Raw genomic sequence first — 24,427 nt, forward strand, 5'->3', positions numbered from 1 at the left:
CTGGGCCTGGTGCTTGGTTAGGGGGGATATCAGGGGGCAAACGCGAAGCTAACCTACTATCATGGGTAGGGGGAGCTGCCTGACAATAGCGTGCTATATGGCCTGGTTGATCGCACCGCAGACAAATGGGCTGACCATTAGGGGCCCGTTTATATCGCCCACCCCGTTGCGGTGGAGGGGCCTGTGATCTACCACTAGGGTGCCCTAATTGCCTTATGAGCATGTCCAACTGAGCTTGCTGCTTAAGGACCAAGTCTTTTAGCTCAATGAATTCTAATGACTGAGGGGCTGTAACACATTGCGACACAACCTGAGCTTCACTGCTTGCCCCTGGAGCACGGTAACTACGATCTCGGTTGGACTGGCCCTCCTGCACCCACCTTATAGCTTCTTTCCGTACGTCTAAAAGCTTCAACCCGCTATCTGCTCGCACCAATCTCTTGAGTTCCCTGCGTAACATGGGATCACAGACATTTTCACAGAACTGGTCACGCAAAATGATATCAGGGTTTCTGATGGCACCTTCGTTTGACTGTTTTACTTTATCCAACAATTCCATTAAAACATGAGAGAATTCAAACAAACTTTCATTGTCCTTTTGCTTTCTGTTAAAGAAGTGCTGTTGCCAGTACACATATGATTTAGCACAGCCATATACTTCCCTTAAGACTTCAATTATTGACTCCGGGTTTTCACGTGTGGCTGTAGGGCGGTACTTAATCTCGTTTCGGGCTTCGCCCTCTAAGTGATCAAACAAAAACAAGGCTTTGTCAAAATTAGACATATGCATTGCCCGAATACAACTTTTAGCTTCCTCAATCCATTCTTCGACAGACAAAGGCCCTGCGGTTGCACAGCCAGAAAACTTCGGGCACCGCCGCTCTCGAGGTATAAAGAGTACTTGCTCCCGTCGGACAGGCTGGGTACTAGTAGCACTACTACCAGCATTACCCGCTGTCCCTCCCCCCGAAAGGCTCTCATTTTCAGCCTGGAGTTGCTCCAGACGTTGTCGCAGCCGCTGTAACTCCGTCGCAGGCTCCTCTCCATCACTCATATTGTTGTCAGCTGCTGTTCCCTATACACACCTTCGTACTCTCACACAAACACACACAACACACACACACACACACAGGTGCTGCTAAAATAGACTGTCCTAGCGACACAAATGTATCCTGCCGACTACGCCAAATTGTAGCCTCTGCCGGCTATAGCAGTGGTGACTACGCCACCCCTTGGACCAGACTAGTAAGAGCAAGGGGAATATTTTACAAGAAGCACACACAGGCTTGGTCAACAAAGTAGAAAAGTACAATCTTTATTTTTGTAACAGTAAAAACATTGAGTCGCTTTTGGATTTCAATAAATAACACACAAATTCATCACTTGACATAACACTAAGCCATAAGGGGGTGGGCCACCGAAGTACAAGTTACTCAGGCCTAAGTTTCCGTACCACACGTGAGCTAGGGCACACCACTTTAGAGTAGAACAAACACTACAAACACTGCACAACAATGACAACCAGGCTCTTTGAGCTATTTCTAAGAATACACACTTCACAGCAGTACACTGCACACGTCGGGCTAAATGAGTGAAACACGCTAAGGAAACCAGGCAGGAGCCCGTTGGAAAGTCTATCCAGTGGGCCCAACCCACACGAGGCTAATGTAATGGGTGAAGACAAACAAACAACGAAAATAAATGTATAAACCGCTAGCCGGTGGCCACTGTCAGTTCACTACACACAGATATGGTAGCACACCGGCTAGTAAAAAAAAAGAAACAAACAAAACAAATAAGTGTCTAAAAAGCAGCACCTGCCCATTCATTCAAACACACTCAAAAGAACAGCAGCAGACAATCGGATTGGCTGAAGACTCTTTAACAAAGAAAAAGAAACAAGAGTTCTAATTAAGTGCTCTATACGCCTAAAATTCATAGTCAGTATACATATAGCTACTAAGACACACTCGCTGACACCAGACCCATTAATCAAATGATCGCTTTACTTTTTGCCCAATACCTTATAATCAGAACCATAACATACCTTTCTGCAATAGCGATTGGGTGAGTAGACAGTGTTCCGACGCTTCACGCATTCACCCGTCACAAATGCTGGCGAGCATAACAACAAAGCCCTATTACACCCAAAACAGTAAACGAACAGGATACGCTAAAAAACTAGATAAAAGTGTACCTCCTCTGTGCTCGTCAGTCCAGACATTCCATACGCGTTTCGGAAGCGCACACACACAAACAGTAGTGCCGTTGGCAATCACTATGCAACCCCTTGCGCTACCAACACATCCCGGAACACTGCTGCCTCCAACACGTTAGCAGCTAACTTCAGTCTCTCTCTACAGGATGAGGACAACAGGTATATATACACCTGCCTGTTAACAATTACCGACCTCTCCCACCCACATTAGATGACGTAGCGATACGAGGAGGAGTGAAAGCGAGCAGGGGCGAAGAAAGAGGGAGATGAGAGACAGCGAAAAGAGTGCCTCAAACCCACAGGCCACACATGCTTTATCAAGAGCACAGAGCCGGATAAAAAGACGGCGTGTCATGAAGGTCATATCTTGGCCCTTAAGCTGATCATGTATTTCCACCCTATGTTTACACTGCCTGTCATTTTGCTTGTCATTAACATCATTGCAAATTCTATGTCTTCAGCTACAAAGAGACGTCAGCCCATCACCTCGACTCCATCAGAGGTGCGGTACCATGGCCAGCTTAATCTGACCTTTGGCTAATACAACGGTCAAAGCTGGTGGAGAATGATGTTGGGTACATGTAGTTAGTTGGTTACTTGCAGTAAACAAAACCAACACATTCAAGATTTGTTTCCGACCGTCATCCTTTGATAAAATTATTTGTATTTATTCACTGCGTGTAATGATCTGTGATAATTAATCATTTTGTGAAATTTTAGTATCCTAGATCTCCACATAAAAGAATGCCTACATCCTGACAAAAACGAGCTATGGCATGCTAGAAGGATCTTCTCCTTGGGTATGTGCAGCTGTTTCCACAGGTCTCATGCCACTTCGAGATAAACGTGGACGCGATCATTTATGGGCAGGGCCGCTTTAGATCGTTCACGTATTTGGAGATGTGGTAGTGGTGCACAAGAGCCTTCAAGCTGTACCACAAGCTGGGACCACCAAAGAGAGGAAAATGGCACTGGAGGCAAACTGCTCTGCGCGGCAGTGGCTGGTGATGGAGGAGAAGGACATCATCACAAAGACACTGAAGCGCTTCAGGCGGTACATTCTCGACAAAGAGGTACGTTTAAGGTGCCTTTGCTAAAAAAATCATGGTGCAACAAATAATATAAACTTCAATGCTGAAATTCACCTGTGCTTCGCAGAATCCTCCCCAGGACCAGCCCCTCCTGAAGCAGCTGCCAGCTCATCAGGGTCCAAAGGTGTTAGTGTTGGTGCGGATGATGTTCTGCTGTTGGAAGCTCTTGCCTCCTTTGAAGGAGAAGGTATAGCGATGTTTTTATGTTACAAGAGAAATATCTTCTTTTGTGTTTGGAAGAAGAAAGTCATACAGGTTTGAAAGGTTGGACAAGAATTCAAATTTTTGGGTAAACTATCCCTTTAATGCATAAACTGAATAAAATAAGACAAAATTAAGACATTTTGTGTATTTGAAGCTCAGTTCAGAATGAATATGTTGTCTTTGTTATTGACTTTTGCCCACTTTTGTGTTTGTCCTCATTTAGCATCAGGAGAAGCAGGGAGAAGAAAAAAAGACTCTGGGGGGAAAAAAAAGGCCCGTTCAGATCCTCCACAGAAGCCACACACATTCCCTGTTCGGTCATCAGCTGTGAGTCCATATACTGTAAAATCCAACATGTTCAGATTAGTCCTTTAAATTGAGAAAATCTATTGACATTTGATTTTGTACACTTGTTTTGTGTTAGTCTTGAAATGCTTAAAATGAGTGGGTCATTTATTTCTTACATTATTCTTCATCTGTTCCATGGTTTCAAAGGCTCCAGCATCAGCTCGTGGAGTCGAACATGGAAGGACATCAAATGTGACTGATGCTGATGTGAGGGCTACATGTGTGGTTGGTCCTGATGTGACCTGTGCAGCACTTCAGCCTTGTCTGGACACTGCAACACCAGACACAGCAGGAGATACTCCACGTCACGAGGTAGCTGTAAGTTTAGGTATGGTTGATAGATAAGGAAACTGTTTACATCTACTCAGTGGTTGTTACTAAAGGTTTTGTCTGTTTTAATAGTTTTCTCCAATGCCGTTATTATCTTATAGGCTCCTGCATCAGCTCCTGATGTCGAACATGGGAGGACATCTAAAATGACTGATGTTGATGTGAGGGCTGCATGTGAGGTTGGTCCTGATGGGAGTGGTGCAGCACTTCAGCCTTGTCTGCGCACTGTAACATCAGACACAGCAGCAGATACTTCACGTCATGGGGTAACTGTACGTTTAAGTATGGTTGGGGCTTCACAAAGCAGACATCATGTGGCTAAAGGAGGATGAAGACAGGGGACTCTTACAGAAGGCAATGTCCTATCAAAGATAAGCACGGCAACAGAAGGTGGAGGAATGTTCTGAAGGATGACAGGTTGTGGCTTCTACCTCCCGAATTACCTGGGATCTGGAAGGGAAAGTCCCCTCAGCAGATTCGTTTTTTTTCACAGCTCTGTGTTTTTCTGGAGACCAGTTCGAGTATGGCGTCACAGTCTTCGCTGTCCTAGGTCTGACTGCCCAGCACAGTCAAGTCAGAATACATTCTTGTACCGTTGTGGGTATTCCATAACGGTCAGACAGATCTGCAACATCTCTGGGTGGTACACCATGTTGACTGAGGTCCTGGCATGTAAGGCATGCAGAAAGGCAGCCAAGGAGTCAGAGGAACACTCTCAGTCGTTTTCTGTCATGGGATGCATGCATCATTGACCAGCTCAGTCCAGCTCACAGAGCTGTGTTCCCTGCTGTCTTAACATTACGGTGACTGCATATTTCCAATGTAACTTGATGTCTAAATGATTGAAATTGAAGAACTTTGCGAGGAATACCTGCAAAGAAAAGACTTCTACATCACCCCCCTTAGCCAGTACAAAAGACCCGGGAAGATCACAAGTCGGAGTTAATGGTTTTCGTTACTGATTAGGAATATATATATGACACAAACACAGTATGAGCCCTCACTTGCAATAAAGATCAAATAACCTAATAACCAACCAGTTGTTCTTTAAACCATCATTATTGAGGTATGTGCATGAACCATTCAGTTTTTCTTTAAACCGTCGGTAAAGAAGTGTGCATGGGTGCGTGCGTGGTCTCTGCTTTCAGGGACTTTGTGCCAACAATTTCAGCAACTACCACGGAGAGAGCTGGCATCATCAAGGCTGCTGAGGAAAGCCTTTCTTCTTAGTGAAGTTGAAAACATTGAGGACTATCGAGCACAGATCGTGTCCACGTTTGGCAAAGTCTTGAAATACGACTCCACCAAAAAGGTTAATTTAACAGTCTTACAGATGCTAAATGTCTGTTTGTACAGAGTTGTTTTTTCCAAACAGATAGTAGGTTAATCCAAATTTAAACATTTTTAAAACCTCCCCAAAGATATACATTGGTGTGCATCTTGGGCAAATAAATGAAGCAGGAACTGTTGTCCACATCAGTGCAAGTTTTTTTACTTATGTCTTGGAACGCATAATAGAAAATCATATTTTTTTTCAATAGTATTGACTTTCTAATAATACTAAAACCTAACTTAACTAGTGGTCAACACTGAAAAAATTTAAAAGATGTAATGTTTGAATCTCTTTGATTTGTATTTATTATCAGATATGCAAGAAACTTTCCGGAGGCGGAAAAGGCACTGCGGAATGGTGCACCAACGTGGCCAACGAGATGGGTCAGATCCTCACATCAGTCCTGACCTGTGAGGAATCGCTGCACAAATTGCGCCAATGGCTGAAGGCCTCATGGAACGTTACAGAAAAGCTGGCGAGACACCTCCTGAACTCATGTATGTTGACCGTTGCTGTTGTCGTGTCCATGGTGTGTCTTCAGTAGAACAGCTCTTCAGTGATTGGACAGACGCAGGTATGCTGGTACGGCTTGACATCTTTCACTGGATCCATCGTTTTGACGCAGCTTTGCGGACGGATCACCACCCGAAATATGCTCTGTTCAAGTCTTCCCTATCTGCTACTGTCTTTGCATACAACAAGGACGATATGGCACTACTTGTACAGGCCATACGCGCAGGTCACCCAACCAGCTATGCTTCCCTGAGTGACAGCCAGATCATCGAAATCCATGTCAGCAAGTCAGATATGAGCCATCACGTTAGGAGGATTACAGTTGGTGTACAGGAAACATGTGCACGTGTCAACAGTGCCATTGACATCCTTAAGGGATCTGCTGGGATGGATGAGAACCAGGTTCATCTGTTCAAAGAGGCTGCAACAATCGACCACATCTGGGGGAACCAACAAAAGCACCTTGAGTGCATACAAGATCCAACGGGGAGAAACATGTACACCATCACAAAGTATGTGACCCGTACTAGTGTGCGCCTTCCACGGTACAGCACGGTGAGAGGGAGCAACAGTCTGGAAGGCTTTCACTCTTTTCTGCCCAAAATGATTCCTGGGCCCCACAGCGCAGCTGTCTCCCAAGTGTATATCCTAGCTGGCATTGCACGCTTGAACTCTGATAGGGAGTCAGCAAGTGTCAAAGGTCAAAAAGGAGAAAGCACAAGGTGTACGTTTCTCCTCTAGTACATCGACTGAACCAGAGGTGTCAGGAACTGTTTGGGGAGGTGGAGGAGACCAACTTCAGACGAGCGTATTGGTCTGGAGTATCTGTTCTCTCAATCATCAGAGCCTTTCAGTGCACATGCACATTATGCTCAGACCAGAGAGACACTTCAAGCAGAAGAAGATGGACCTGATTAGGTTTCTGCTGGTGTGGCGGAAGAGGAAGAGGAGGCTGAGGCGGAGGATGTAGGCTACAGCTCTGATAGTGAGGGTGACAGTCTTACTCCACTAAAACACAATCTGTGCCTCACTGACCAGGCAATGGCTAGTGAGTTTGATCCCTGTGTGAAGAATGTGTGTGTGGTCCTCCCTGGGTACCAACATGTAGAGGAGCTGAGCAAAGTCCTTGTTGAGATTGCCTTGGAGGACGGAAAGCTGGCAATAAGTGATTCTACTAGACAGAGGGTCATCAGTGCCTGGAACAATCTTGACCTCCATGATCGTAGCATCCAGCAATTCGACAGCCTTTACTCAGCACGGATCAAGGTTTATCTGTCCTCCAAAGTCATCACAGTTTTTCTGCAGCCAGCCACTGTGCTTCCAGATGAAAGACCACACACCAGCCGACATACGGTAAAGTTTGAAATCACTCCATCCTTTGCAGGGATGCAGAAAATTAAGTTGAGACTCCGGAATGTAGTACCTGTGCCACACACTTCTCTCACTCAGCTCTTACCAGCCTCAGTTCTCACCACTCCACAAGCAGGACTCCAGCATACACACCATACAAGTCAGCTGATGGCTGTACCTCTCACAGGACCATCTGCTGTTCTCCTGCCAATGGCATCATTTCCTCCACCGTCACCAGCAAGATCGACCCTCTACAAGAGGAAACGGGCAGAGCGAAGTGTCAGTTTTTCAATTATAGTTGCCATAGAAGTGAACAATTTGTAAATGTATCATTGTCAATCATTGTCTTTGAATTGATCATGAATTTTGTTAATGAGGGATGTATGAGATTAAAGATTAGACAAAATTTAAGATGTACACATTGTATAAATAATAAACATTTTAGACATTCCAATATTTAGAAAAACAGACCGCATAAGGTCCTCAATTATCACAATTATTAACTTTAAATAAGCAGAGCAGAGATGTTTGCCTCCTGTGCCATTTTCCTCTCTTGGGCGGTCCCAGCATGTGGTACAGCTTGAAGGCTCTTGTGCAGGCTGTACCACTGCCACATCTCCAAATACGTGAACGATCTAAAGCGGCCCTGCACATAAATGGCCCCGTCCAGATTTATCTTGAGGTGGCAGGAGACCTGTGGAAACAGCTGCACATACCTAAGGAGAAGATCCTTCACCCAGCTGCCATGGCTCGGTTTTTTGTCAGGATGTCGGCATTCTTTTATGTGGAGATCTAGGATACTAAAATTACACAAATTGATGACTAATTATCAAAGTTCATTACACGCAGTGAATAAATACAAAATTTTTATCAAGGGACGACGGTTGGAAACAAATCTTGAACGTGTTGGTTTTGTTTACTGCCATCAACCGACTTACTACTTAATGTACCCAACATCATTCTCCACCAGCCATTTAAAGCTTTGACCGTTGTATTTGCCAAAGGTCAGATTAAGCTGACCAAGGTACTGCGCCTCTGATGGAGTCGAGGTGATGGGCTTACATCTCTTTATAGCTGAAGACGTAGAATTTACAATGATGTTAATGACAAGCACAATGACAGGCAGTGTAAACATAGGGTGGAAATACATGATCAGCTTTAGTGCCAAGATATGACCTTCATGACAAGCCGTCTTTTTATCCGGCACTGTGCTCCTGTCGTAGCATGTGTTGCGAGATGCCAGTGACTTGGCCTCCTTTGAAGCTTTAAGAAGGCATGTTTGCCTATTTTGAGGCACACTTGTGTCTAAAACGTTCAGGGTGGGCAGCAATGGATCCATGTTAAACACACCTGTAAGAAACAGGGGGTTTCTCTTAGCACGACTAATAGATGAGGTCATGATGAAGTTAAACATGTCCACAAACAAAGGTTTATCTTATTATTAAATACATTTGTTTTAGTGTGTTCAATAATCTTTTCCCCTTTATCACACTTACTAATGTTTTAAAGGTCTTTACTTCCTAAATGGAATGGAATGTTGATCTTAGGTAAGCCTTAAAACAATACCCATGGTTTACGGTTTAACGTGGCAACATATGGAAGGACAGTCTTAAGCTTTATTCGTCAATAAAACAAATGCAAGTTATGTCTCTACTTCTTAATTTAGTGTATATATTAAGATAAATCACTCTTACCCCGAACGCTGTGAATGACAGGTCGTCTCCGACGAACATCTGGCAGAAACTGTAGCAAATCAGGATAGCGTTATGTTAACAAATCGCGAATTAGCAAAACTAAATTATTTACAAGATGTCAATGCTAATAGGAAATCGATGCTCTAATAAAGCGCATCTCCGTCTCTGTCGATCATTATCACTGGCGCTTTGAAATCGCACCCGATTGGCCGTAAGAAGTCTACAGTCCGAACTGTAGACTTTCCGGCCGTCTGATTCGTCTAGAGTCTACAGTTACTGTAGAGACTGTAGACTCTCAGCCAATGAGAGACCACGAAAGTCTACAGTCTACAGCGAGCATTGCACTTCGGCTGTGCTGACTTCTGCGAAACAGCCGGAGTGCAATGCTCACTGTAGACTTTCGCGGCCTCTCATTGGCCGAGAGTCTACAGTGTCTACAGTCGACGTAGACTCTAGACCAATCAGACGGTGATATCCACAAGTCGCGAATTAACAAAAATAAATGATTGACAAGATGTCAATGTTAATACGAACTCGATGCTCTAATAAAGCGCATCTTCGACTCTGTCGCTCATTATTACTGGCGCTTTGAAGCTATATGGGGAGTCTGCAGACCTGGAGCATTCAGTTTTGCGCCCCAGGGAGTTCCTTATTTCTCCAGTAGGGGTAGTATGCAGTTTTACGCCCCTGCTGTATGATTCATACAAGTTTATAGAGATTTATTTTTCTATTTGAAATAACAAGACAGTACAACTGCATGATCATTTAAAAAAAAATTATTGCCAAGTATTATTACAAATGAGATCAATAATATCACAACATAATAGGCCTAATTAGCCAGCCAACAACTACTATGTATTACGAAAACAAGATACAATATTAACTGAGCACTTACAAACACTAACGTGATAAAACCCACATTAGGTGAACATACATTTGAATCCAGATGATTAAGTTTAAATATCCAATGGAAAATATCAAAGAAGTATATTGTATGTACGATAGATAATTGGATAATCTATTTAACAAATCAAGATGGGACTTATGTTTTCAATTTGAGTTTGAACATGTTTGTGGTTGTTGGTGCTCAATTATTGATTTTTTTATTTAAAAAAAACTTGAATGCGTGTGCAGCTAAACTGAAATGCTTTATATATAATATATAATGCAAGTTAACAGGGTCAGAAGCAGTGACGTGCACAGGAATTTTGAGGGGCAGTTGCTCTGACCTGAAAAAAGGGCACCCCCCCCAAAAAACTGAAAATAAACTCCCGGGCTATATGAGGGACTGAGAAAAAATCTGATTAATTAATCAATTCGCCTACGCAGTGTCATGTCATCTTTATCACAGTGCAAAGTCTCTGTCTCACCTGCTGGTTGCCTTTTCACAGCCAACCCTGCAGTGATGTGCTACGACGGCATTTTAGTGCCACGTAAAAAAAAAAGATTTCGAGAATAAGGTCGAAATGTTACGGGATTAAAGTCGAAATGATACGAGAATAAACTCGTCGTTAAACGTATTTTGTTTACGTGAATGTTGTATTTTAAGAGTTTAAGTTGTGTTTAAGCACGTCTTCTGAACCAGTGAGTTAGTTCCGAAGGCCTTGCAAACACCAGCAGTCATTTTTAAAACCTCTTTAGTTCACATTTTTATAACATTTACATTTACATTTAGGCATTTGGCAGACGCTTTTATCCAAAGCGACTTACATTGCTTTATCCTATACATTTTACATAGGTATTTGCAATCCCCTGGGATCGAACCCACAACCTTGCGTTGTTAACGCAATGCTCTTACCACAGGAAATCTTAATAATCCCTTAAGGATTGTGGATTTTATAAAATTGATGCAACCAGATCTCGTAACATTTCAACTTTATTCTCGTAACATTTCGACTTTATTCTCGAAATCTTTTTTTTTTACGTGGTACTAAAACGCCGTCGTATAGATGTGCTGCTCTTTGCTGCCTCCCTATATTTTCTCTCCTGAATCCGCCTCTTTTCAGTGGGCATCTTGGCTTCAAACAATACCCAAAATAGTGGTAGCATTTAGGCATTTAATCTTTTTGAATAAAACAATTAATGTGATGCATTACTTCCATCATTCATTCTTCTTGCTAAAACGAAATCTGAGAAACTAACTATCAGCAAAAAAATAGTAGCCTATATCTTCTTATTATTTTGGCTAAACGTGACAAACTCAACGTGGATTTATGAAGATTTTAATTAATTTCATAAAACTTGATGATGATGATCGTTCGTTTGTTATACATCTCAAACTCACCTTTTCTGACAACGTTGAGTCGTCTCACCCGACAACCGCAACACTCTCCTTCTAGGACCGCTCATTCAGGGTCAGCTCAGGTGCCGGTGTTATGCAGCGCTGCAGCCATGTAAACAGCCCTTCCCCTACTGACTTTCATTTTTGGTGCCCGATATTGAAGTGAATGAGGCTTTGCGTTGTTTTTTTATCTAGGCCTACGTGAAATTCTGCATCCATTGTACGATTTATTTTTTTATTTTTTTCCACCTCGGAAGGGCAACGTGAGTCGAGAAGGGCATATGGGCAGTTGCCCGGGCAACCTGAGCAACCCCCCTGTGCACTTCCCTGGTCAGAAGAATATCTTACCAGGAAAGGGCATCTCGCATTGACTACAGAGATAAAATGAGAATAAATTATAAAGAAAATAAATATGAAAATGAGTAAGAGATATCGAGTTGGCATACACGTGGTTAGCTAAGGTTGATCCAACATTGACCTGGTCGCCAATAAGTATTTATAGTATTGTCTTTGAGTTTAAATTACACACACATATCTATATTATATATATATATATATATATATATATTAAGATGTTTAAATTAATTCATAACAAAAAATATGCATGTTGGGCCATTTCTTAGTAACAAAAACGATTATTTACCATACCTCTAACTCGTGATAGACGACGAAGTTATCTGTTAGGTCTGTGCTGGTGGTTCATAATGAACACCGATACCCTACTGGAGAAATAAGGAACAACAGGGTCATAAAACTGCATAGGGCGTAAAACTGCCTGGGGCGTAAAACTGCATGCTCCAGGTCTGCAGACTCACCGTTCTCCTTTGAAGCGCACCTGATTGGCCGTCAGACGTCTACGGTCCGAACTGTAGAGGTTTCGGCCGTCTGATTGGTCTAGACTCTAAGTCGACTTTAGACAATGTAGACTCTCGGCCAATGAAAGGCGGCTAAAGTCTACAGTCTACAGTGAGCATTGCACTCCGGCAGTGCTGACTTCGTCCCGCGCGATGGGACCGTATGACGTGCAAATCTTAACCTGGACTTTAGACAAATACGGCATGAGATTGGCTGGGAATCTGTCAGATGTCAATGTTAATCTCCGTCTCTGTCGCTCATTATCACTAGCGCTTTGAAGCGCACCTTATTGGCCGTCTGAAGACTACGGTCCGAACCGTAGACGGTTCTGCCGTCTGATTGGTCTGGAGTCTACGTCGACTGTAGACACTGTAGACTCTCGGCCAATAAGAGGCCGCGAAAGTCTACAATGAGCATTGCACTCCGGCTGTGTTCCCGCAGGAGTTGTTTCTACGGTCGTGCAAAGTCTACGGTGACCGTAGACATTTAGGGTATTTCATTGGTCGAGAGTCTACAGTCACCGTAGACTATGACCGTAGACTACCAATCGGAATGCCGTCATCGACCGTAGACCACCAATCAGGGCACGGAGAAGATGCGCTGCTCCGATTGGAGACTCTGACTGTAGACTACCAATCAAGTTGTAGTTCGCGAGTGTAGACTACCAATCACAGGCCTCAGATCCTTCAACACATGTTGTCAAAGAAGAGCGCTAGCATCTTATTAACAACTTTATTTTATTATTATTTATTTACAACTTTTTGGTTACATTTCTTTGATGTGCATAATATTAAGAAGATTTCAAGCGAAAGTAAGAAAAAGGTAAGTCAATATCTGTTCATTTTCCACTTCGCGTCACATTTTGATTGATGTTACATACTGGACATTGAATTTGCGATGTTTAGGCGACCAGATTTCTCAAATAAAAATGTAGGATATTCCAAATACTATCACTTTTTGTAGCCCTCCTACTACTACTTGTATTACTTCGAAATAAATCATGTAAAGGTCAGGTTTTTACGTTCTGTAACCAATGTTAACCTGTTGCCAACTTGAACACGCTTTAATAAATCATAACGTTACTTCGGTAGTGCAGGAATATTTAAGTTGAAGACGATTTAAAAAGTATGAATCATGCTTACATGTGAAATTACTGTAAATGGACTTTCAGTCTTCTACAAGACACAAAAGAAGATATTTTGAAGAATGTTGCTAACAGACACTCAGTTGCATTGCTTTTTTGTCCATACAATAGATCACAGTGATTATACCTGTAATTTATCTTTGCACATGAATATTACTAGTGATGATGTGTGTAAGGCTTTACTATGGCTGAAAGGGAACACATTGTTAATTGGCTGGTTATTATCAGTGCATTATTGTCATCTTGAAAATTGTGTTTTTATTTCAGTTCACCTTGATATGGCGAGGCCAGTCATACGTCTTCAAAACCCCACTGCTCCAGAGGGTCGTCAGCAGGCCTTATTGGTGGCAACAAATGAGGCCCGTGACTGCAGAAACAGGAGAATGAGTTTTCCTCTTCCCCCTCCTCAGCTGCTCTGTGATTCCACTGCACTGGCCCATGCGGAAAGAGAACTACGTTCTGAAGGGATAAGAACACCATCACGACAGCAGTGTCTGGGGAAGATGGTGCTACCCTTCGGCCAGTATCTTAACGCACCATTTCACTGGCTTGTGTCAAATGATGTGGGCTACATGAAGTAGTAAGCGTCTTCTTTTTAAGGATTAACAGAAATCATAATTTTCAAAAGAATTCAATAGCAAATACTCTCTCAGTCTATTGACAGAAGTATGTGGTTGTTATCGCTGTGTAGGCTACTATCTTTTAAATTATTTTTTAATTGCAGCTTGATGGACAAGCACAGAGAAGAACTCTCTAAAAAAGTTGGAAAGGGGCAAGCACAAAATGATTGGATAAAAGACCACCTGGCAGAGTATGCAGAGAGCTTTCCAGAAGTTTCAATCGCTCTGGAAGCCAACATCCACCGATGTGTTTACGGACAGAAGGGGTTTGAGAGCCATAGCTTCCAGGAGATGTGGGAGCTCTACAGCCAGTATTCTGCACAGAAGGACAGGCCAGATGATTTTGGTACGAGTCAGAGGGAAACAATACAGAAGGCATACAGCTCTGTTAGCCGCTGGCTAAATACACCTATAACACACATCACCAGTGTGCAGATGAAGAGATTTAGAAAATACATTTATGACAAGAAGACTCAAGTAAGTTATCTGAATCACAAACCATATTCCCGCAACATTGAATGAATGTTTTCAGAACATAAAGCCCACTATTTACTTTATTTATAATACAGAAGTCAAGCTCTTCAATCAGTGACCCCTTATGGCTGGATGATACCCACTTGTTGGAGGTGATCAAATCTGAGCCAATGGCTTCCACAGCATCATGCGCAGCCTCAGCATCATCTGCAGCCCCAGCAGCCTCAGCATTATCCAAAGCCTCAGCATCATCCACAGCTCCATTCAAAGCCTCAGCATCATCTGCAGCCCCAGCAGCCTTAGCATTATCCAAAGCCTCAGCATCATCCACAGCCTCATCCAAAGCCTCAGCATCATCCAAAGCCTCAGCATCATCCAAAGCCTCAGCATCATCCAAAGCCTCAGCATCATCCAAAGCCCCAGCATCATCCAAAGCCCCAGCATCATCCAAAGCCCCAGCATCATCCGCAGCCCCAGCATCATCCGCAGCCCCAGCATCATCCGCAGCCCCAGCATCATCCGCAGCCCCAGCTTCATCTGCAGCCTCAGCTTCATCTGCAGCCTCACCATCATCAGTAGCCTTAGCATTATGCACAGGCACATCCACATCTTCAAAGGAGTCCTCCTCCACACCTTCAAAGAAGTCCACACCTTCATCAAAGAAGTCATCCACAGCCACGGTCCCAGTAGAACCCAGTAGTAACTCCCCTGTGCGTAATATTTACATGCACAAATGTATTATACATAAATTGGAATAGTTGGAGTGATGATACGCGTGTATTGTTATGTAATTATGTTTTCTGTTTTACATGTTTCAGGTCGAGCTGGAGGGCTGGGTGCGACTGTGGGAAAATCCCAATGGCATCCCACCAGCTGATCTTTCCTGGGTGAAGGATGACACAGAGCGAGGACTCTTTGGGCCCATTCAGGTGTACCGTGACAATGCTGGGGTATTGAAGAGGCGGCGAGTACTAAAATCAGACCGCATGTGGTTTTACCCTCCAGAACCTCCAGGCTACATCTGTGGTACTGTGCCAACTCCACATCTCTTCTTTCGGCGTAACGTATTTGTGTGGCGGCCTGTTGGAGTTTGGAAATACTCACTGAAGTGTCCTCGAGGAGAAGAATGTGTGGGTCAAAGTATGAACGTGTACCTCAACAAATCAGGCTACCATACCAAGGTATTACATGTTGTTAATTAGATATTTATTATTACAGTTGGAATACAACAATTAAATGAATTGTTATTACGAAAATACACAGATCAAAGAAAACAATATTGCCAGATTTTTTTTTATTGCAGGTTCGTCACGTGTGTGACGTTTCCGGCTGGTACTTTATAATAACAGAGGTCCTGTGCTGCGGATTCTGCCATTCTTTGTCAACTCAGTGAGGCTCACCAAGCCATGTTTCCTGCTATTCTGACAGACAAGTGAGTACACTGGAGAGTGGCGTAAACGCAACTAACGTGCCTGGAATTAATTGCCATACTAAAAATCACACTTTACAGGCGTGGTGTGGACAAAAATGTGGTGCGGCTTTTGAGGGACCGGACCGAAGGGAACACCATGGTTAAAGTGTGGCGACAAATTCAGGAGAATCATGTTGAGGAGTATCTCCACAGGAAAGACCTTTACACCACACTCCTCATGACTCTCCTGAAGCCTGGGGGAATCGTGTCAGCCTTAGGACACACGTTTGAGGCTCCACCTCCTCAAAGAGAGCTTCCCTCGGCTCGCCTGCTTCGCCATGCTTTCCTTCTGGCGGAGGCCAGCAACGTACAGGACTACAGGAACCAGATTCTCTCCACTTTTGGCAAAGTGCTAAAGATGGACTCCACTAAAAAGGTACATCCAGCAGTACACAATATAGTTTAGAATATTTCTTTCATTATTTACTCACCATCACATTTGTCCAAATCTGAATGACTAACTTTCCTCTGTAAAACACAAAGATAGATACAGAAAGAATTACATTTTTGGTGTGTTCACTGTTTTGAAGGCAAGGCAAGCAATTTTAATTATATAGCACATTTCATACACAAGGGCCTCTCAACGTGCTTTACATAAAATGATTCACAAAAAGAAATAAGACGTATCTTTAAAATGCAAATGATTTAAGATCGCAAATACTTTCGATTTTAAGAAACAATAAATCAGCAATAAAATTGATTAAAAATACAAGTGAATACAAGTTTATTTACGTAGCGAGTATCTCGTATCTTGCAGGTGGTGAAGAAGCTGTCTGGGGAGGGTAAAGGCACGGCGGAGTGGTTTACCAGCATAGGCAATGAGCATTCGCAGATTGTCTCATTTGTTCTTACCTGTGAAGAGTCCACTCGGTGTCTGAAGCCAATGTGTCAGGGAGTAATGGACCGCTTCCACCAGGCCAATCAACCTGTGCCCAACATCTTGTACATTGACCGCGGGTGTTGTCGGGCACAAGGCCCGAGCGCTGTGGAGAGCTTATTCCAGACGTGGGTTGAGAATGGTATGGTGGTGCGTTTGGACATCTTCCACTGGATACATCGCTTTGATGCAGCCATTCGTACAGACAGCCACTCCAAGTACGCTGTGTTCAAGTCTGCCCTAGCAGGAGCGGTGCTGGCCTACAACCGCACAGACTTGGAGCTGCTCATCAAAGCTGTTAGAGCGAAGGACCCGACAGTTTTTCACACCGTGGCTGATGAAGACATGATGCGACTTTATGTATCCAGGGAACAGCTGAAGCACCACGTTCGCAGAGTCACACTTGGGGCTCAGGAGACCTTCCGGCTTGTCCAGATAGCCATAGATGAGCTCAAAGGTCCTGCTGGGCTAGACGAGAGTGGAGTCAGCCTCTTCAAATCGGCAGGTAAATCATTTGATGCAAAAATATAAAAGCGCATAAACGGTACATGTACACTTTATTATCTATATATTGTTGCACTGCATACTGTGCTGTGAGCGTGTCATGTAAATAAACAGTATATTAATCATGTGCTGCTTACACATGTCTACCATCTCATGAATATCTCATTGAATATTCATTATTATTTTTTACAGAAGCAATAGACGGTGTATGGGAAGGCCAGCAACGACACCTAGAGTGCATTCAGGATCCTCCAGAGATGAGCATGTACAGAGTGGCTCATAGCACCAACATCAACGGGGTGGACCTTCCTTATTTCAAATGTCTCCGTGGAAGCAACAGCCTGGAAGGATTCCACAAAACACTGCCTCACATGATACCAGGTAAAAGTAATACAAATGTGCAAGATGTTGTCAGATATTCTGTCCTTACCTCTTATATGTGATGCCCCCCAATTGTAAATGTGCATTTTGGAGCCTTCAAATTCTTGTCTGATTTTATGAAACATAAATGCTGTGATAGCACTTACTCATGATTGTCATGGACACACCAAGGCTACACACTCATTGATTGTCTGATCACCCAAACAGACTCTCAGATCGATCGCTCCTCGTTCCTGGAAAGAAATCTTCAAATGAGTTTGTGAACCGAACGTTTATTAGAACCTTACCAGTTATTAAATGTACTTACCTCTCTTGGATAACCACTGCGCCTGCTCTAATCATTACTGGACTACTCATTACCCAGCTTCTGGTCAGATTATCTGCTCTGCTCTGCCTTTCTCCCTTTCATGCTTTCCTGCTCAATAGTTCTTTATCTGTGCCTGCTGAACTGCATCATACTCACCTGACATACTCACCTGCTGTGCCATCCGTTGATTTTTTTGTAGTGTACTTACTTTATATCCTGCTGCAAATAAACACTGCTTCGAGTCATCCTTAACATGTATGGTCATATCATGATTTTAATGCCTTTTTCTGTCGGTTCAAGGTCCCCACTGTGCTGCACGTCCATATCAAGTTTACCTGATTAGTGGAATCGCTCGGTGGAACTCAGACCGCAGCTCTGATGCTGTGTTTGGTGGGAAAGGCAGAAAACTAAGATCCTACTCTGCACCTCTGATCGAGCGCCTTAACACCCGCTGCCAGCAGCTGTTTGGAGAAACCGTGGAGAAGAATTTCCAAGCCCCTGCTGCTGTGACATCAAATGAGCTGCTTGGTTTGGAGTACCTCTTTAGCCAAAGCACAGGTGAATCTGTTGCCTTCTCCCTCAGTGACCTCTCAAAGGATGGTCCCAGTCCAGAGGAGGAAGTGGTTCAGCCAGACGAGCTTGACCCCAATGAGGATGACGAGGCCTACCAGAGCGACCCAGAGGCAGACCAGGACAGGATGACTACTGACCCGGCCCACATAAACCTTACCATGGAGGAAACCACCACTGCTTACCCTCCGGCCTTTGTGAGTCATTTTCTATTCACTCGAATGAATCAGTAGCATTTTTACAATCTTTTTAGTCTGAGTGTAAACTGAGTTTTTACAAAGCCAATTGATGCAAAAAATTGATCTTAACATGGGATTGTTCTACTTTTCAACAGGAGGATGCCTGTAGCCCCAACCCGCTGCCTGGATTCCACCAGCTGGAAAACTTCTGTTCTCTGCTTGTGGAGATTGGCAAGACTGAGAATAAGCTGAGCCTGATGACAGAGCAAAGGAACAGGCTCGTCGCCGCATGGCACGATGTAATGGAACATGACAAGCAACCACAGAAGTTTCATCAGCTTTACAGAACACACTGGGGTAACACCTTGTATTGCCGCACAAAGAGGGACGATCTTGCTGATGCTGCTGTGATTCAGCGTGTCAAGATGGCCAAGCGGTACGCACCGGCTCAGCAGGACATCAGCGCTCAGCAAAACCGGCTAATGTACACACTGGTCAAACTTCTTTGGCTGGGCTTACCTCAAAAATCCAAAGCAAGCCCAGAAAATACATCCATCCTGAAAGCCTATGAGAGAATTCAGCACTGCATATTGGTGGAGGATCCAGTGCTGAGTAAAGTCGGTATTCCTCTACCAAAAATTAACAACAAGACGGTGAGGGATTTCATCCGTCGTCAAGAGAGGCTCATCAACCTGCAGTCAACAAGAATGCCATCGGCCTCAATATCAAAGATTACGTCTGTCTCCTCAAAAGACTTACCTCCAGCACCACATCAACCGTCGGTTCTCCCTCCACCTGTATATCAACAGATTGTGTATGAACACATTCCCAGCAAGGCAGGGACCAAGGTCTTAAAAGAACGATCAGACATGGTAATGACAGCTCCTAAAACCTCGTCCCGGGTAATGCCAGCCATGTCTACCGTCTTCAGACCTCCACCAAGAAACACTTCATCCACTGCTCCTACACAAGAGATTCCGGCTACGTCCACCAGCACCACACCCTTGACAGTGTCTTCTGGCCCCACTGACACACCACAGAGTATTGACACCCCCTCAGCCTGGTCCAGAGCTACAGTGTACAAAAGGAAAAGCACAGACAATCCTACTCAAGTTGGAGTCAAACTGTCACGTGTACATAACTTGCCTGTTTGTACGCTTTGCCACCAACCCACTCAGGGACACAAAAAATATAAAAAAAAAGACTTTTTGTCCTGTGAAAATGATGTCGACCTCCTTAGGATTGGACAACAGAGTGTTCGACAGCTATGAACACTTTACCACAGTTGTGGACTCACTAAAGTGAATTTTGTTTTGCCTTTGTGAGATAGGAATAGCGTTTTTATTTCACGTAACCGCACTTTTTACTCACTATTTTTAATTATATAAAGTTTATGTGTGTATCTGCTGTATCTTTTAACCCATTTTTAAAAGCAACAATATATAGGATATTGTATATATTGCCTTTAATATATTTTTCTATATCACTTAACTATTTTATACTTGATGTAACTGTGATGCTTGTCTTGAATATTGCATTTTATTTCATTCCAGTTATATTTTATCTACCTAACCTTACCTTATATTTCATATTATATTATATTTTGTGTTAAATGTAACCCAACGTTGTTGCCATTGTTATATATATTTCATGTAAGTTTAATAAAAAACATTTATACTTCAACGGGACTGAATAATACAGCACTCTAGGTTGATTCTTTCTAAAAACAGTTTTTTATTTATTGTATATCCAATATGCTTATTTAATATTTCTTATTGTAAGTAACTAAATGAACTAATAATGTACGTTAACAATAATGTATCCGACTATTAACATGTGTGTTATTTACACATAAATTACATATAAAAAGAAATCACTAATTATAAGTGACGACATAACATTGTCTTTCTCTTCATAATGATTTTTATTGAATATAATGAGATTGAATTGAAGAAAGGACATAAATATTCAGCTGATAAAAAGACAGTTTATTGATGTGAAAAATCGAATGCATGTATCAGTATACACATAAATGTTTCAAATTAATTAATTAATTCAAATGTTGTTGCAAAAGGGTAAAGAAAAGACATAAACAGCATGATTCTTAAATTATAAAAACAATATAGCACTAATACATCATTTGCATGGCTCAATAGTTTTCATTTATCATATTACATTGAAGGACATGACACTTGATACTGTTCATTGATGAAGTTGACGTAGCTCGGAATGACTGGGAGTGACCGTAACATCTGGAAACACAAAAAAACAACAATAATAATAGTAACACGCCGGTCGTGCAAAGTCTACGATGACTGTAGACATTTAGGATATTTCATTGGTCGAGAGTCTACAGTCACCGTAGACTCTGAACGTAGACTACCAATCGTGAATGCCGGCATCGACCGTAGACCACCAATCAGGGCACGGAGAAGATGCGCTGCTCCGATTGGCGACTTTGACTGTAGACTACCAATCAAGTTGTAGTTCGCGATTGTAGACTACCAATCACAGGCCTCGGATCCCTCAACACATGTTGTCAAAGAAGAGCGCTAGCATCTTATTTATAGATATATTTTATTATTACTTACAACTTTGTGGTTTAGTTATCTTTGATAACATTAAGATTGATTGATGTTACATACTCTACATTTAATATGCGATGTTTAGGCGACCAGATTTCTCAAATGAAAATGTAAGATATTCTAAATACTATCACTTTTTGTAGTCCTCCTACTACTACTAGTAGTACTTCTGAATAAATCATGTAAAGGTCAGTTTTTTACGTTCTGTAACCAATGTTAACATGTTGCCAACTTTAACTTAAATGTTCCTGCACTACCGAAGTAACGTTATGATTTATTAAACCGTGTTAAAGAAGATTTATATAGTATGAATCGTGCTTACATGTGAAACTATGTGACATTACTTGAAAGGGACTTTCAGTCTTCTACAAGACCCAAAAGAAGATATTTTGAAGAATGTTGTTTACAGACACTGACTTGCATTGCTTTTGTGTCCATACAATAGATCACAGTGATTATACCTGTAATTTATCTTTGCACATGAACATTACTAGTGATGATGTTTGTGGGGCTTTACTATGGCTGAAAGGGAACACATTGTTAATTGACCGGTGACAAAAAAAATCTTAGTGTTATGTGTTATTATTATTATCAGTGCACTATTTTCATCTTAAAAATTGTGTTTTTATTTCAGTGCACCTTGATATGGCGAGGCCAGTCATACGTCTTCAAAACCCCACTGCTCCAGAGGGTTGTCAGCAGGCCTTATTGGTGGCGACAAATGGGGCCCGTGACTGCAGAAACAGGAGAATGAGTTTTCCTCTTCCCCCTCCTCAGCTGCTCAATGATTCCACTGCACTGGCCCATGCTGAAAGAGCACTACGTGCTGAAGGGATAAGAGCACCATCACGACAGCAGTGTCTGGGCAAGATGGTGCTACCCTTTGGCCAGTATCTCAACGCACCATTTCACTGGCTTGTGTCAAATGATGTGGGCTACATGAAGTAGTAAGCGTCTTCTATTTAAGGTTTAACAGAAATCATAATTTCAAAAAAGTAGTCGATAGTAAATAGTATCTCAGTCTATTGACAGAAGTATATGGTTGTTATCGCTGTGTAGGCTACTATCTTTTAAATAATTTTGTAATTGCAGTTTGATCGACAAGCACAGAGAAGAACTCTCTAAAAAAGTTGGAAAGAGGCAAGCACAAAATCAGTGGATAAAAGACCACCTGACAGAGTATGCAGAGAGCTTTCCAGAAGTTTCAATCGCCCTGGAAGCCAACATCCACCGATGTGTTTATGGACAGAAAGGGCTTTAGAGCCATAGCTTCCAGGAGATGTGGGAGCTCTACAGCCAGTATTCTGCACAGAAGGACAGGCCTGGTGATTTTGGTACGAGTCAGAGGGAAACAATACAGATGGCATACAGCTCTGTTAGCCGGTGGCTAAATACACCTATAACACACATCACCAGTGTGCAGATGAAAAGATTTAGAAAATACATTTATGACAAGAAGACACAAGTAAGTTATCTGAATCACAAACCATATTCCCGCAACATTGAATGAATGTTTTCAGAACATAAAGCCCACTTTTTAATTTATTTATAAAACAGAAGTCAAGCACTTCAATCAGTGACCCCTCATGGCTGGATGATACCCACTTGTTGGAGGTGATCAAATCTGAGCTTATGGCTTCCACAGCATCATGCGCAGCATCAGCAGCCTCAGCATCATTCGCAGCCTCAGCATCATCTGCAGCCACAGCATCATCTGCAGCCCCAGCAGCCTCAGCATCATCCGCATCCCCAGCAGCCTCAACATCATCCGCAGCCCCGGCAGCCTCAGCATCATCTGCAGCCACAGCATCATCTGCAGCCTCAGCATCATCCGCATCCCCAGCAGCCTCAGCATCATCCACAGCCCCGGCAGCCTCAGCATCATCCGCAGCCCCAGCAGCCTCAGCATCATCCGCAGCCCCAGCAGCCTCAGCATCATCCGCATCCCCAGCAGCCTCAGCATCATCCGCAGCCCCGGCAGCCTCAGCATCATCTGCAGCCACAGCATCATCTGCAGCCCCAGCAGCCTCAGCATCATCCGCAGCCACAGCATCATCTGCAGCCCCAGCATCATCCACAGCCTTACCATCATCCGCAGCCTCAGCATTATGCGCAGCCACATCCACGCCTCCAAAGAAGTCCTCCTCCACACCTTCAAAGAAGTCCACACCTGCATCAATCTACAGTCAACAAGAATGCCATCAGCCACAATATCAAAGACTGCGTCTGTCTCCTCAAAAGACTTACCTCCAGCACCACATCAACCGTCGGTTCTCCCTCCACCTGTCTATCAACAAATTGTGTATGAACACATTCCCAGCAAGGCAGGGACCAAGGTCTTAAAAGAACAATCAGACATGGTAATGTCAGCTCCTAAAACCTCGTCCCGGGTAATGCCAGCTATGTCTACCGTCTTCAGACCTCCACCGAGTATCACTTCATCTACTGCTCCTACACAAGTGATTCCGGCCACGTCAACCAGCACCACACCCTTGACGGTGTCTTCTGGCCCCACCGAAACACCACAGAGTGTTGACACCCCCTCAGTCTGGTCCAGAGCTACAGTGTACAAAAGAAAAAGCACAGACAGTCCTACTCAAGTTGGAGTTAAACTGTCACGTGTACATAACTTGCCTGTTTGTACGCTTTGCCAACAACCCACTCAGGGACACGAAAAATATTTAAAAAAAAATTGTCCCTCGAAAATGATGTCGACCTCCAAACAATTGGACAAGAGAGTGTTCACCAGCTATGAACACTTTACCACAGTTGTGGACTCACAAAAGTGAAGTTTTTGTTTTGCTGTTGTGAGATAGAAACACCGTTTTTATTGTTATATATATAATATCGACTATTGTTCATTTTACAAAGTTTATATGTGGATCTGCTGTTTCATTTTTAAAATCAACAATATATAGGATATTGTATATATTGCCTATATTGTCTAATGTCACTTTTTTATACTTGATGTAACTGTGATGCTTGTCTTGAATATGGCATTTTATTTAATTCCAGTTATATTTTATTAAACGTCCCTAATATTTCATATATTATATTTCATGTTATATGTAACCCAACATTGTAAGCATTTTTATATA

The 24,427-nt window shown here is 42.9% G+C and overlaps 3 protein-coding genes across 8 annotated transcripts; all 3 read left to right on the forward strand.

The window, feature by feature from the left end:
* The first annotated feature begins 2,529 nt into the window (after positions 1 to 2,529).
* LOC130426298 (uncharacterized) lies at positions 2,530 to 6,959 on the forward strand. Of its 3 annotated transcripts, XM_056753005.1 has the most exons (7): positions 2,531 to 2,577; positions 2,680 to 3,291; positions 3,377 to 3,496; positions 3,737 to 3,840; positions 4,009 to 4,173; positions 4,293 to 5,503; positions 5,838 to 6,959. In XM_056753005.1, exons 2-6 carry the CDS (start codon positions 3,081 to 3,083, stop codon positions 4,521 to 4,523), a joined length of 831 nt encoding a protein of 276 aa, XP_056608983.1. In that variant the 5' UTR covers positions 2,531 to 2,577; positions 2,680 to 3,080; the 3' UTR covers positions 4,524 to 5,503; positions 5,838 to 6,959. The 3 variants fall into 3 exon arrangements, with proteins under 3 accessions (XP_056608990.1, XP_056608974.1, XP_056608983.1); XM_056753012.1 differs by having other exon boundaries at positions 2,530 to 3,291; positions 4,009 to 4,189; XM_056752996.1 differs by having other exon boundaries at positions 2,530 to 3,291.
* An 8,544-nt stretch (positions 6,960 to 15,503) lies between these two features.
* LOC130426242 (uncharacterized) lies at positions 15,504 to 20,371 on the forward strand. Of its 2 annotated transcripts, XM_056752915.1 has the most exons (8): positions 15,504 to 15,636; positions 15,759 to 15,887; positions 15,966 to 16,302; positions 16,684 to 17,308; positions 17,500 to 17,688; positions 17,896 to 17,943; positions 18,296 to 18,762; positions 18,900 to 20,371. In XM_056752915.1, the coding sequence occupies exons 2-8, from the start codon at positions 15,862 to 15,864 to the stop codon at positions 20,013 to 20,015; spliced, it is 2,808 nt and encodes a 935-aa protein (XP_056608893.1). In that variant the 5' UTR covers positions 15,504 to 15,636; positions 15,759 to 15,861; the 3' UTR covers positions 20,016 to 20,371. The 2 variants fall into 2 exon arrangements, with proteins under 2 accessions (XP_056608893.1, XP_056608901.1); XM_056752923.1 differs by lacking the exon at positions 17,896 to 17,943.
* Positions 20,372 to 21,339: 968 nt separating this feature from the next.
* On the forward strand, positions 21,340 to 24,354 carry LOC130426256 (uncharacterized). 3 transcript variants are annotated; one of them, XM_056752935.1, is made up of 4 exons: positions 21,340 to 21,439; positions 21,964 to 22,276; positions 22,422 to 22,794; positions 22,887 to 24,354. In XM_056752935.1, the coding sequence occupies exon 4, from the start codon at positions 22,979 to 22,981 to the stop codon at positions 24,116 to 24,118; it is 1,140 nt and encodes a 379-aa protein (XP_056608913.1). In that variant the 5' UTR covers positions 21,340 to 21,439; positions 21,964 to 22,276; positions 22,422 to 22,794; positions 22,887 to 22,978; the 3' UTR covers positions 24,119 to 24,354. The 3 variants fall into 3 exon arrangements, with proteins under 3 accessions (XP_056608913.1, XP_056608919.1, XP_056608929.1); XM_056752941.1 differs by lacking the exon at positions 21,340 to 21,439 and having other exon boundaries at positions 21,947 to 22,276; XM_056752951.1 differs by lacking the exons at positions 21,340 to 21,439; positions 21,964 to 22,276 and having other exon boundaries at positions 22,291 to 22,794.
* Positions 24,355 to 24,427: the final 73 nt, after the last annotated feature.

The sequence above is a fragment of the Triplophysa dalaica genome, chromosome 1 (genome assembly GCF_015846415.1).
Source record: "Triplophysa dalaica isolate WHDGS20190420 chromosome 1, ASM1584641v1, whole genome shotgun sequence".
Taxonomy (NCBI): Eukaryota; Metazoa; Chordata; class Actinopteri; order Cypriniformes; family Nemacheilidae; genus Triplophysa; species Triplophysa dalaica.

Bases quoted from the DNA above. Each gene is read 5' to 3' on its own strand.
- LOC130426242 (XM_056752915.1), top strand. From the start codon at position 15,862: ATGTTTCCTGCTATTCTGACAGACAA. The intron at 17,309-17,499 runs GTAAATCATTTG...TATTTTTTACAG, and splicing joins CAGCCTCTTCAAATCGGCAG to AAGCAATAGACGGTGTATGG. The intron at 17,944-18,295 runs GTTTGTGAACCG...TGTCGGTTCAAG, and splicing joins GGAAAGAAATCTTCAAATGA to GTCCCCACTGTGCTGCACGT.
- LOC130426256 (XM_056752935.1), top strand. From the start codon at position 22,979: ATGCGCAGCATCAGCAGCCTCAGCATCATTCGCAGCCTCAGCATCATC.
- LOC130426298 (XM_056752996.1), top strand. From the start codon at position 3,081: ATGGGCAGGGCCGCTTTAGATCGTTCACGTATTTGGAGATGTGGTAGT. The intron at 3,841-4,008 runs GTGAGTCCATAT...ATGGTTTCAAAG, and splicing joins TCCCTGTTCGGTCATCAGCT to GCTCCAGCATCAGCTCGTGG. The intron at 4,174-4,292 runs GTAGCTGTAAGT...ATTATCTTATAG, and splicing joins GAGATACTCCACGTCACGAG to GCTCCTGCATCAGCTCCTGA.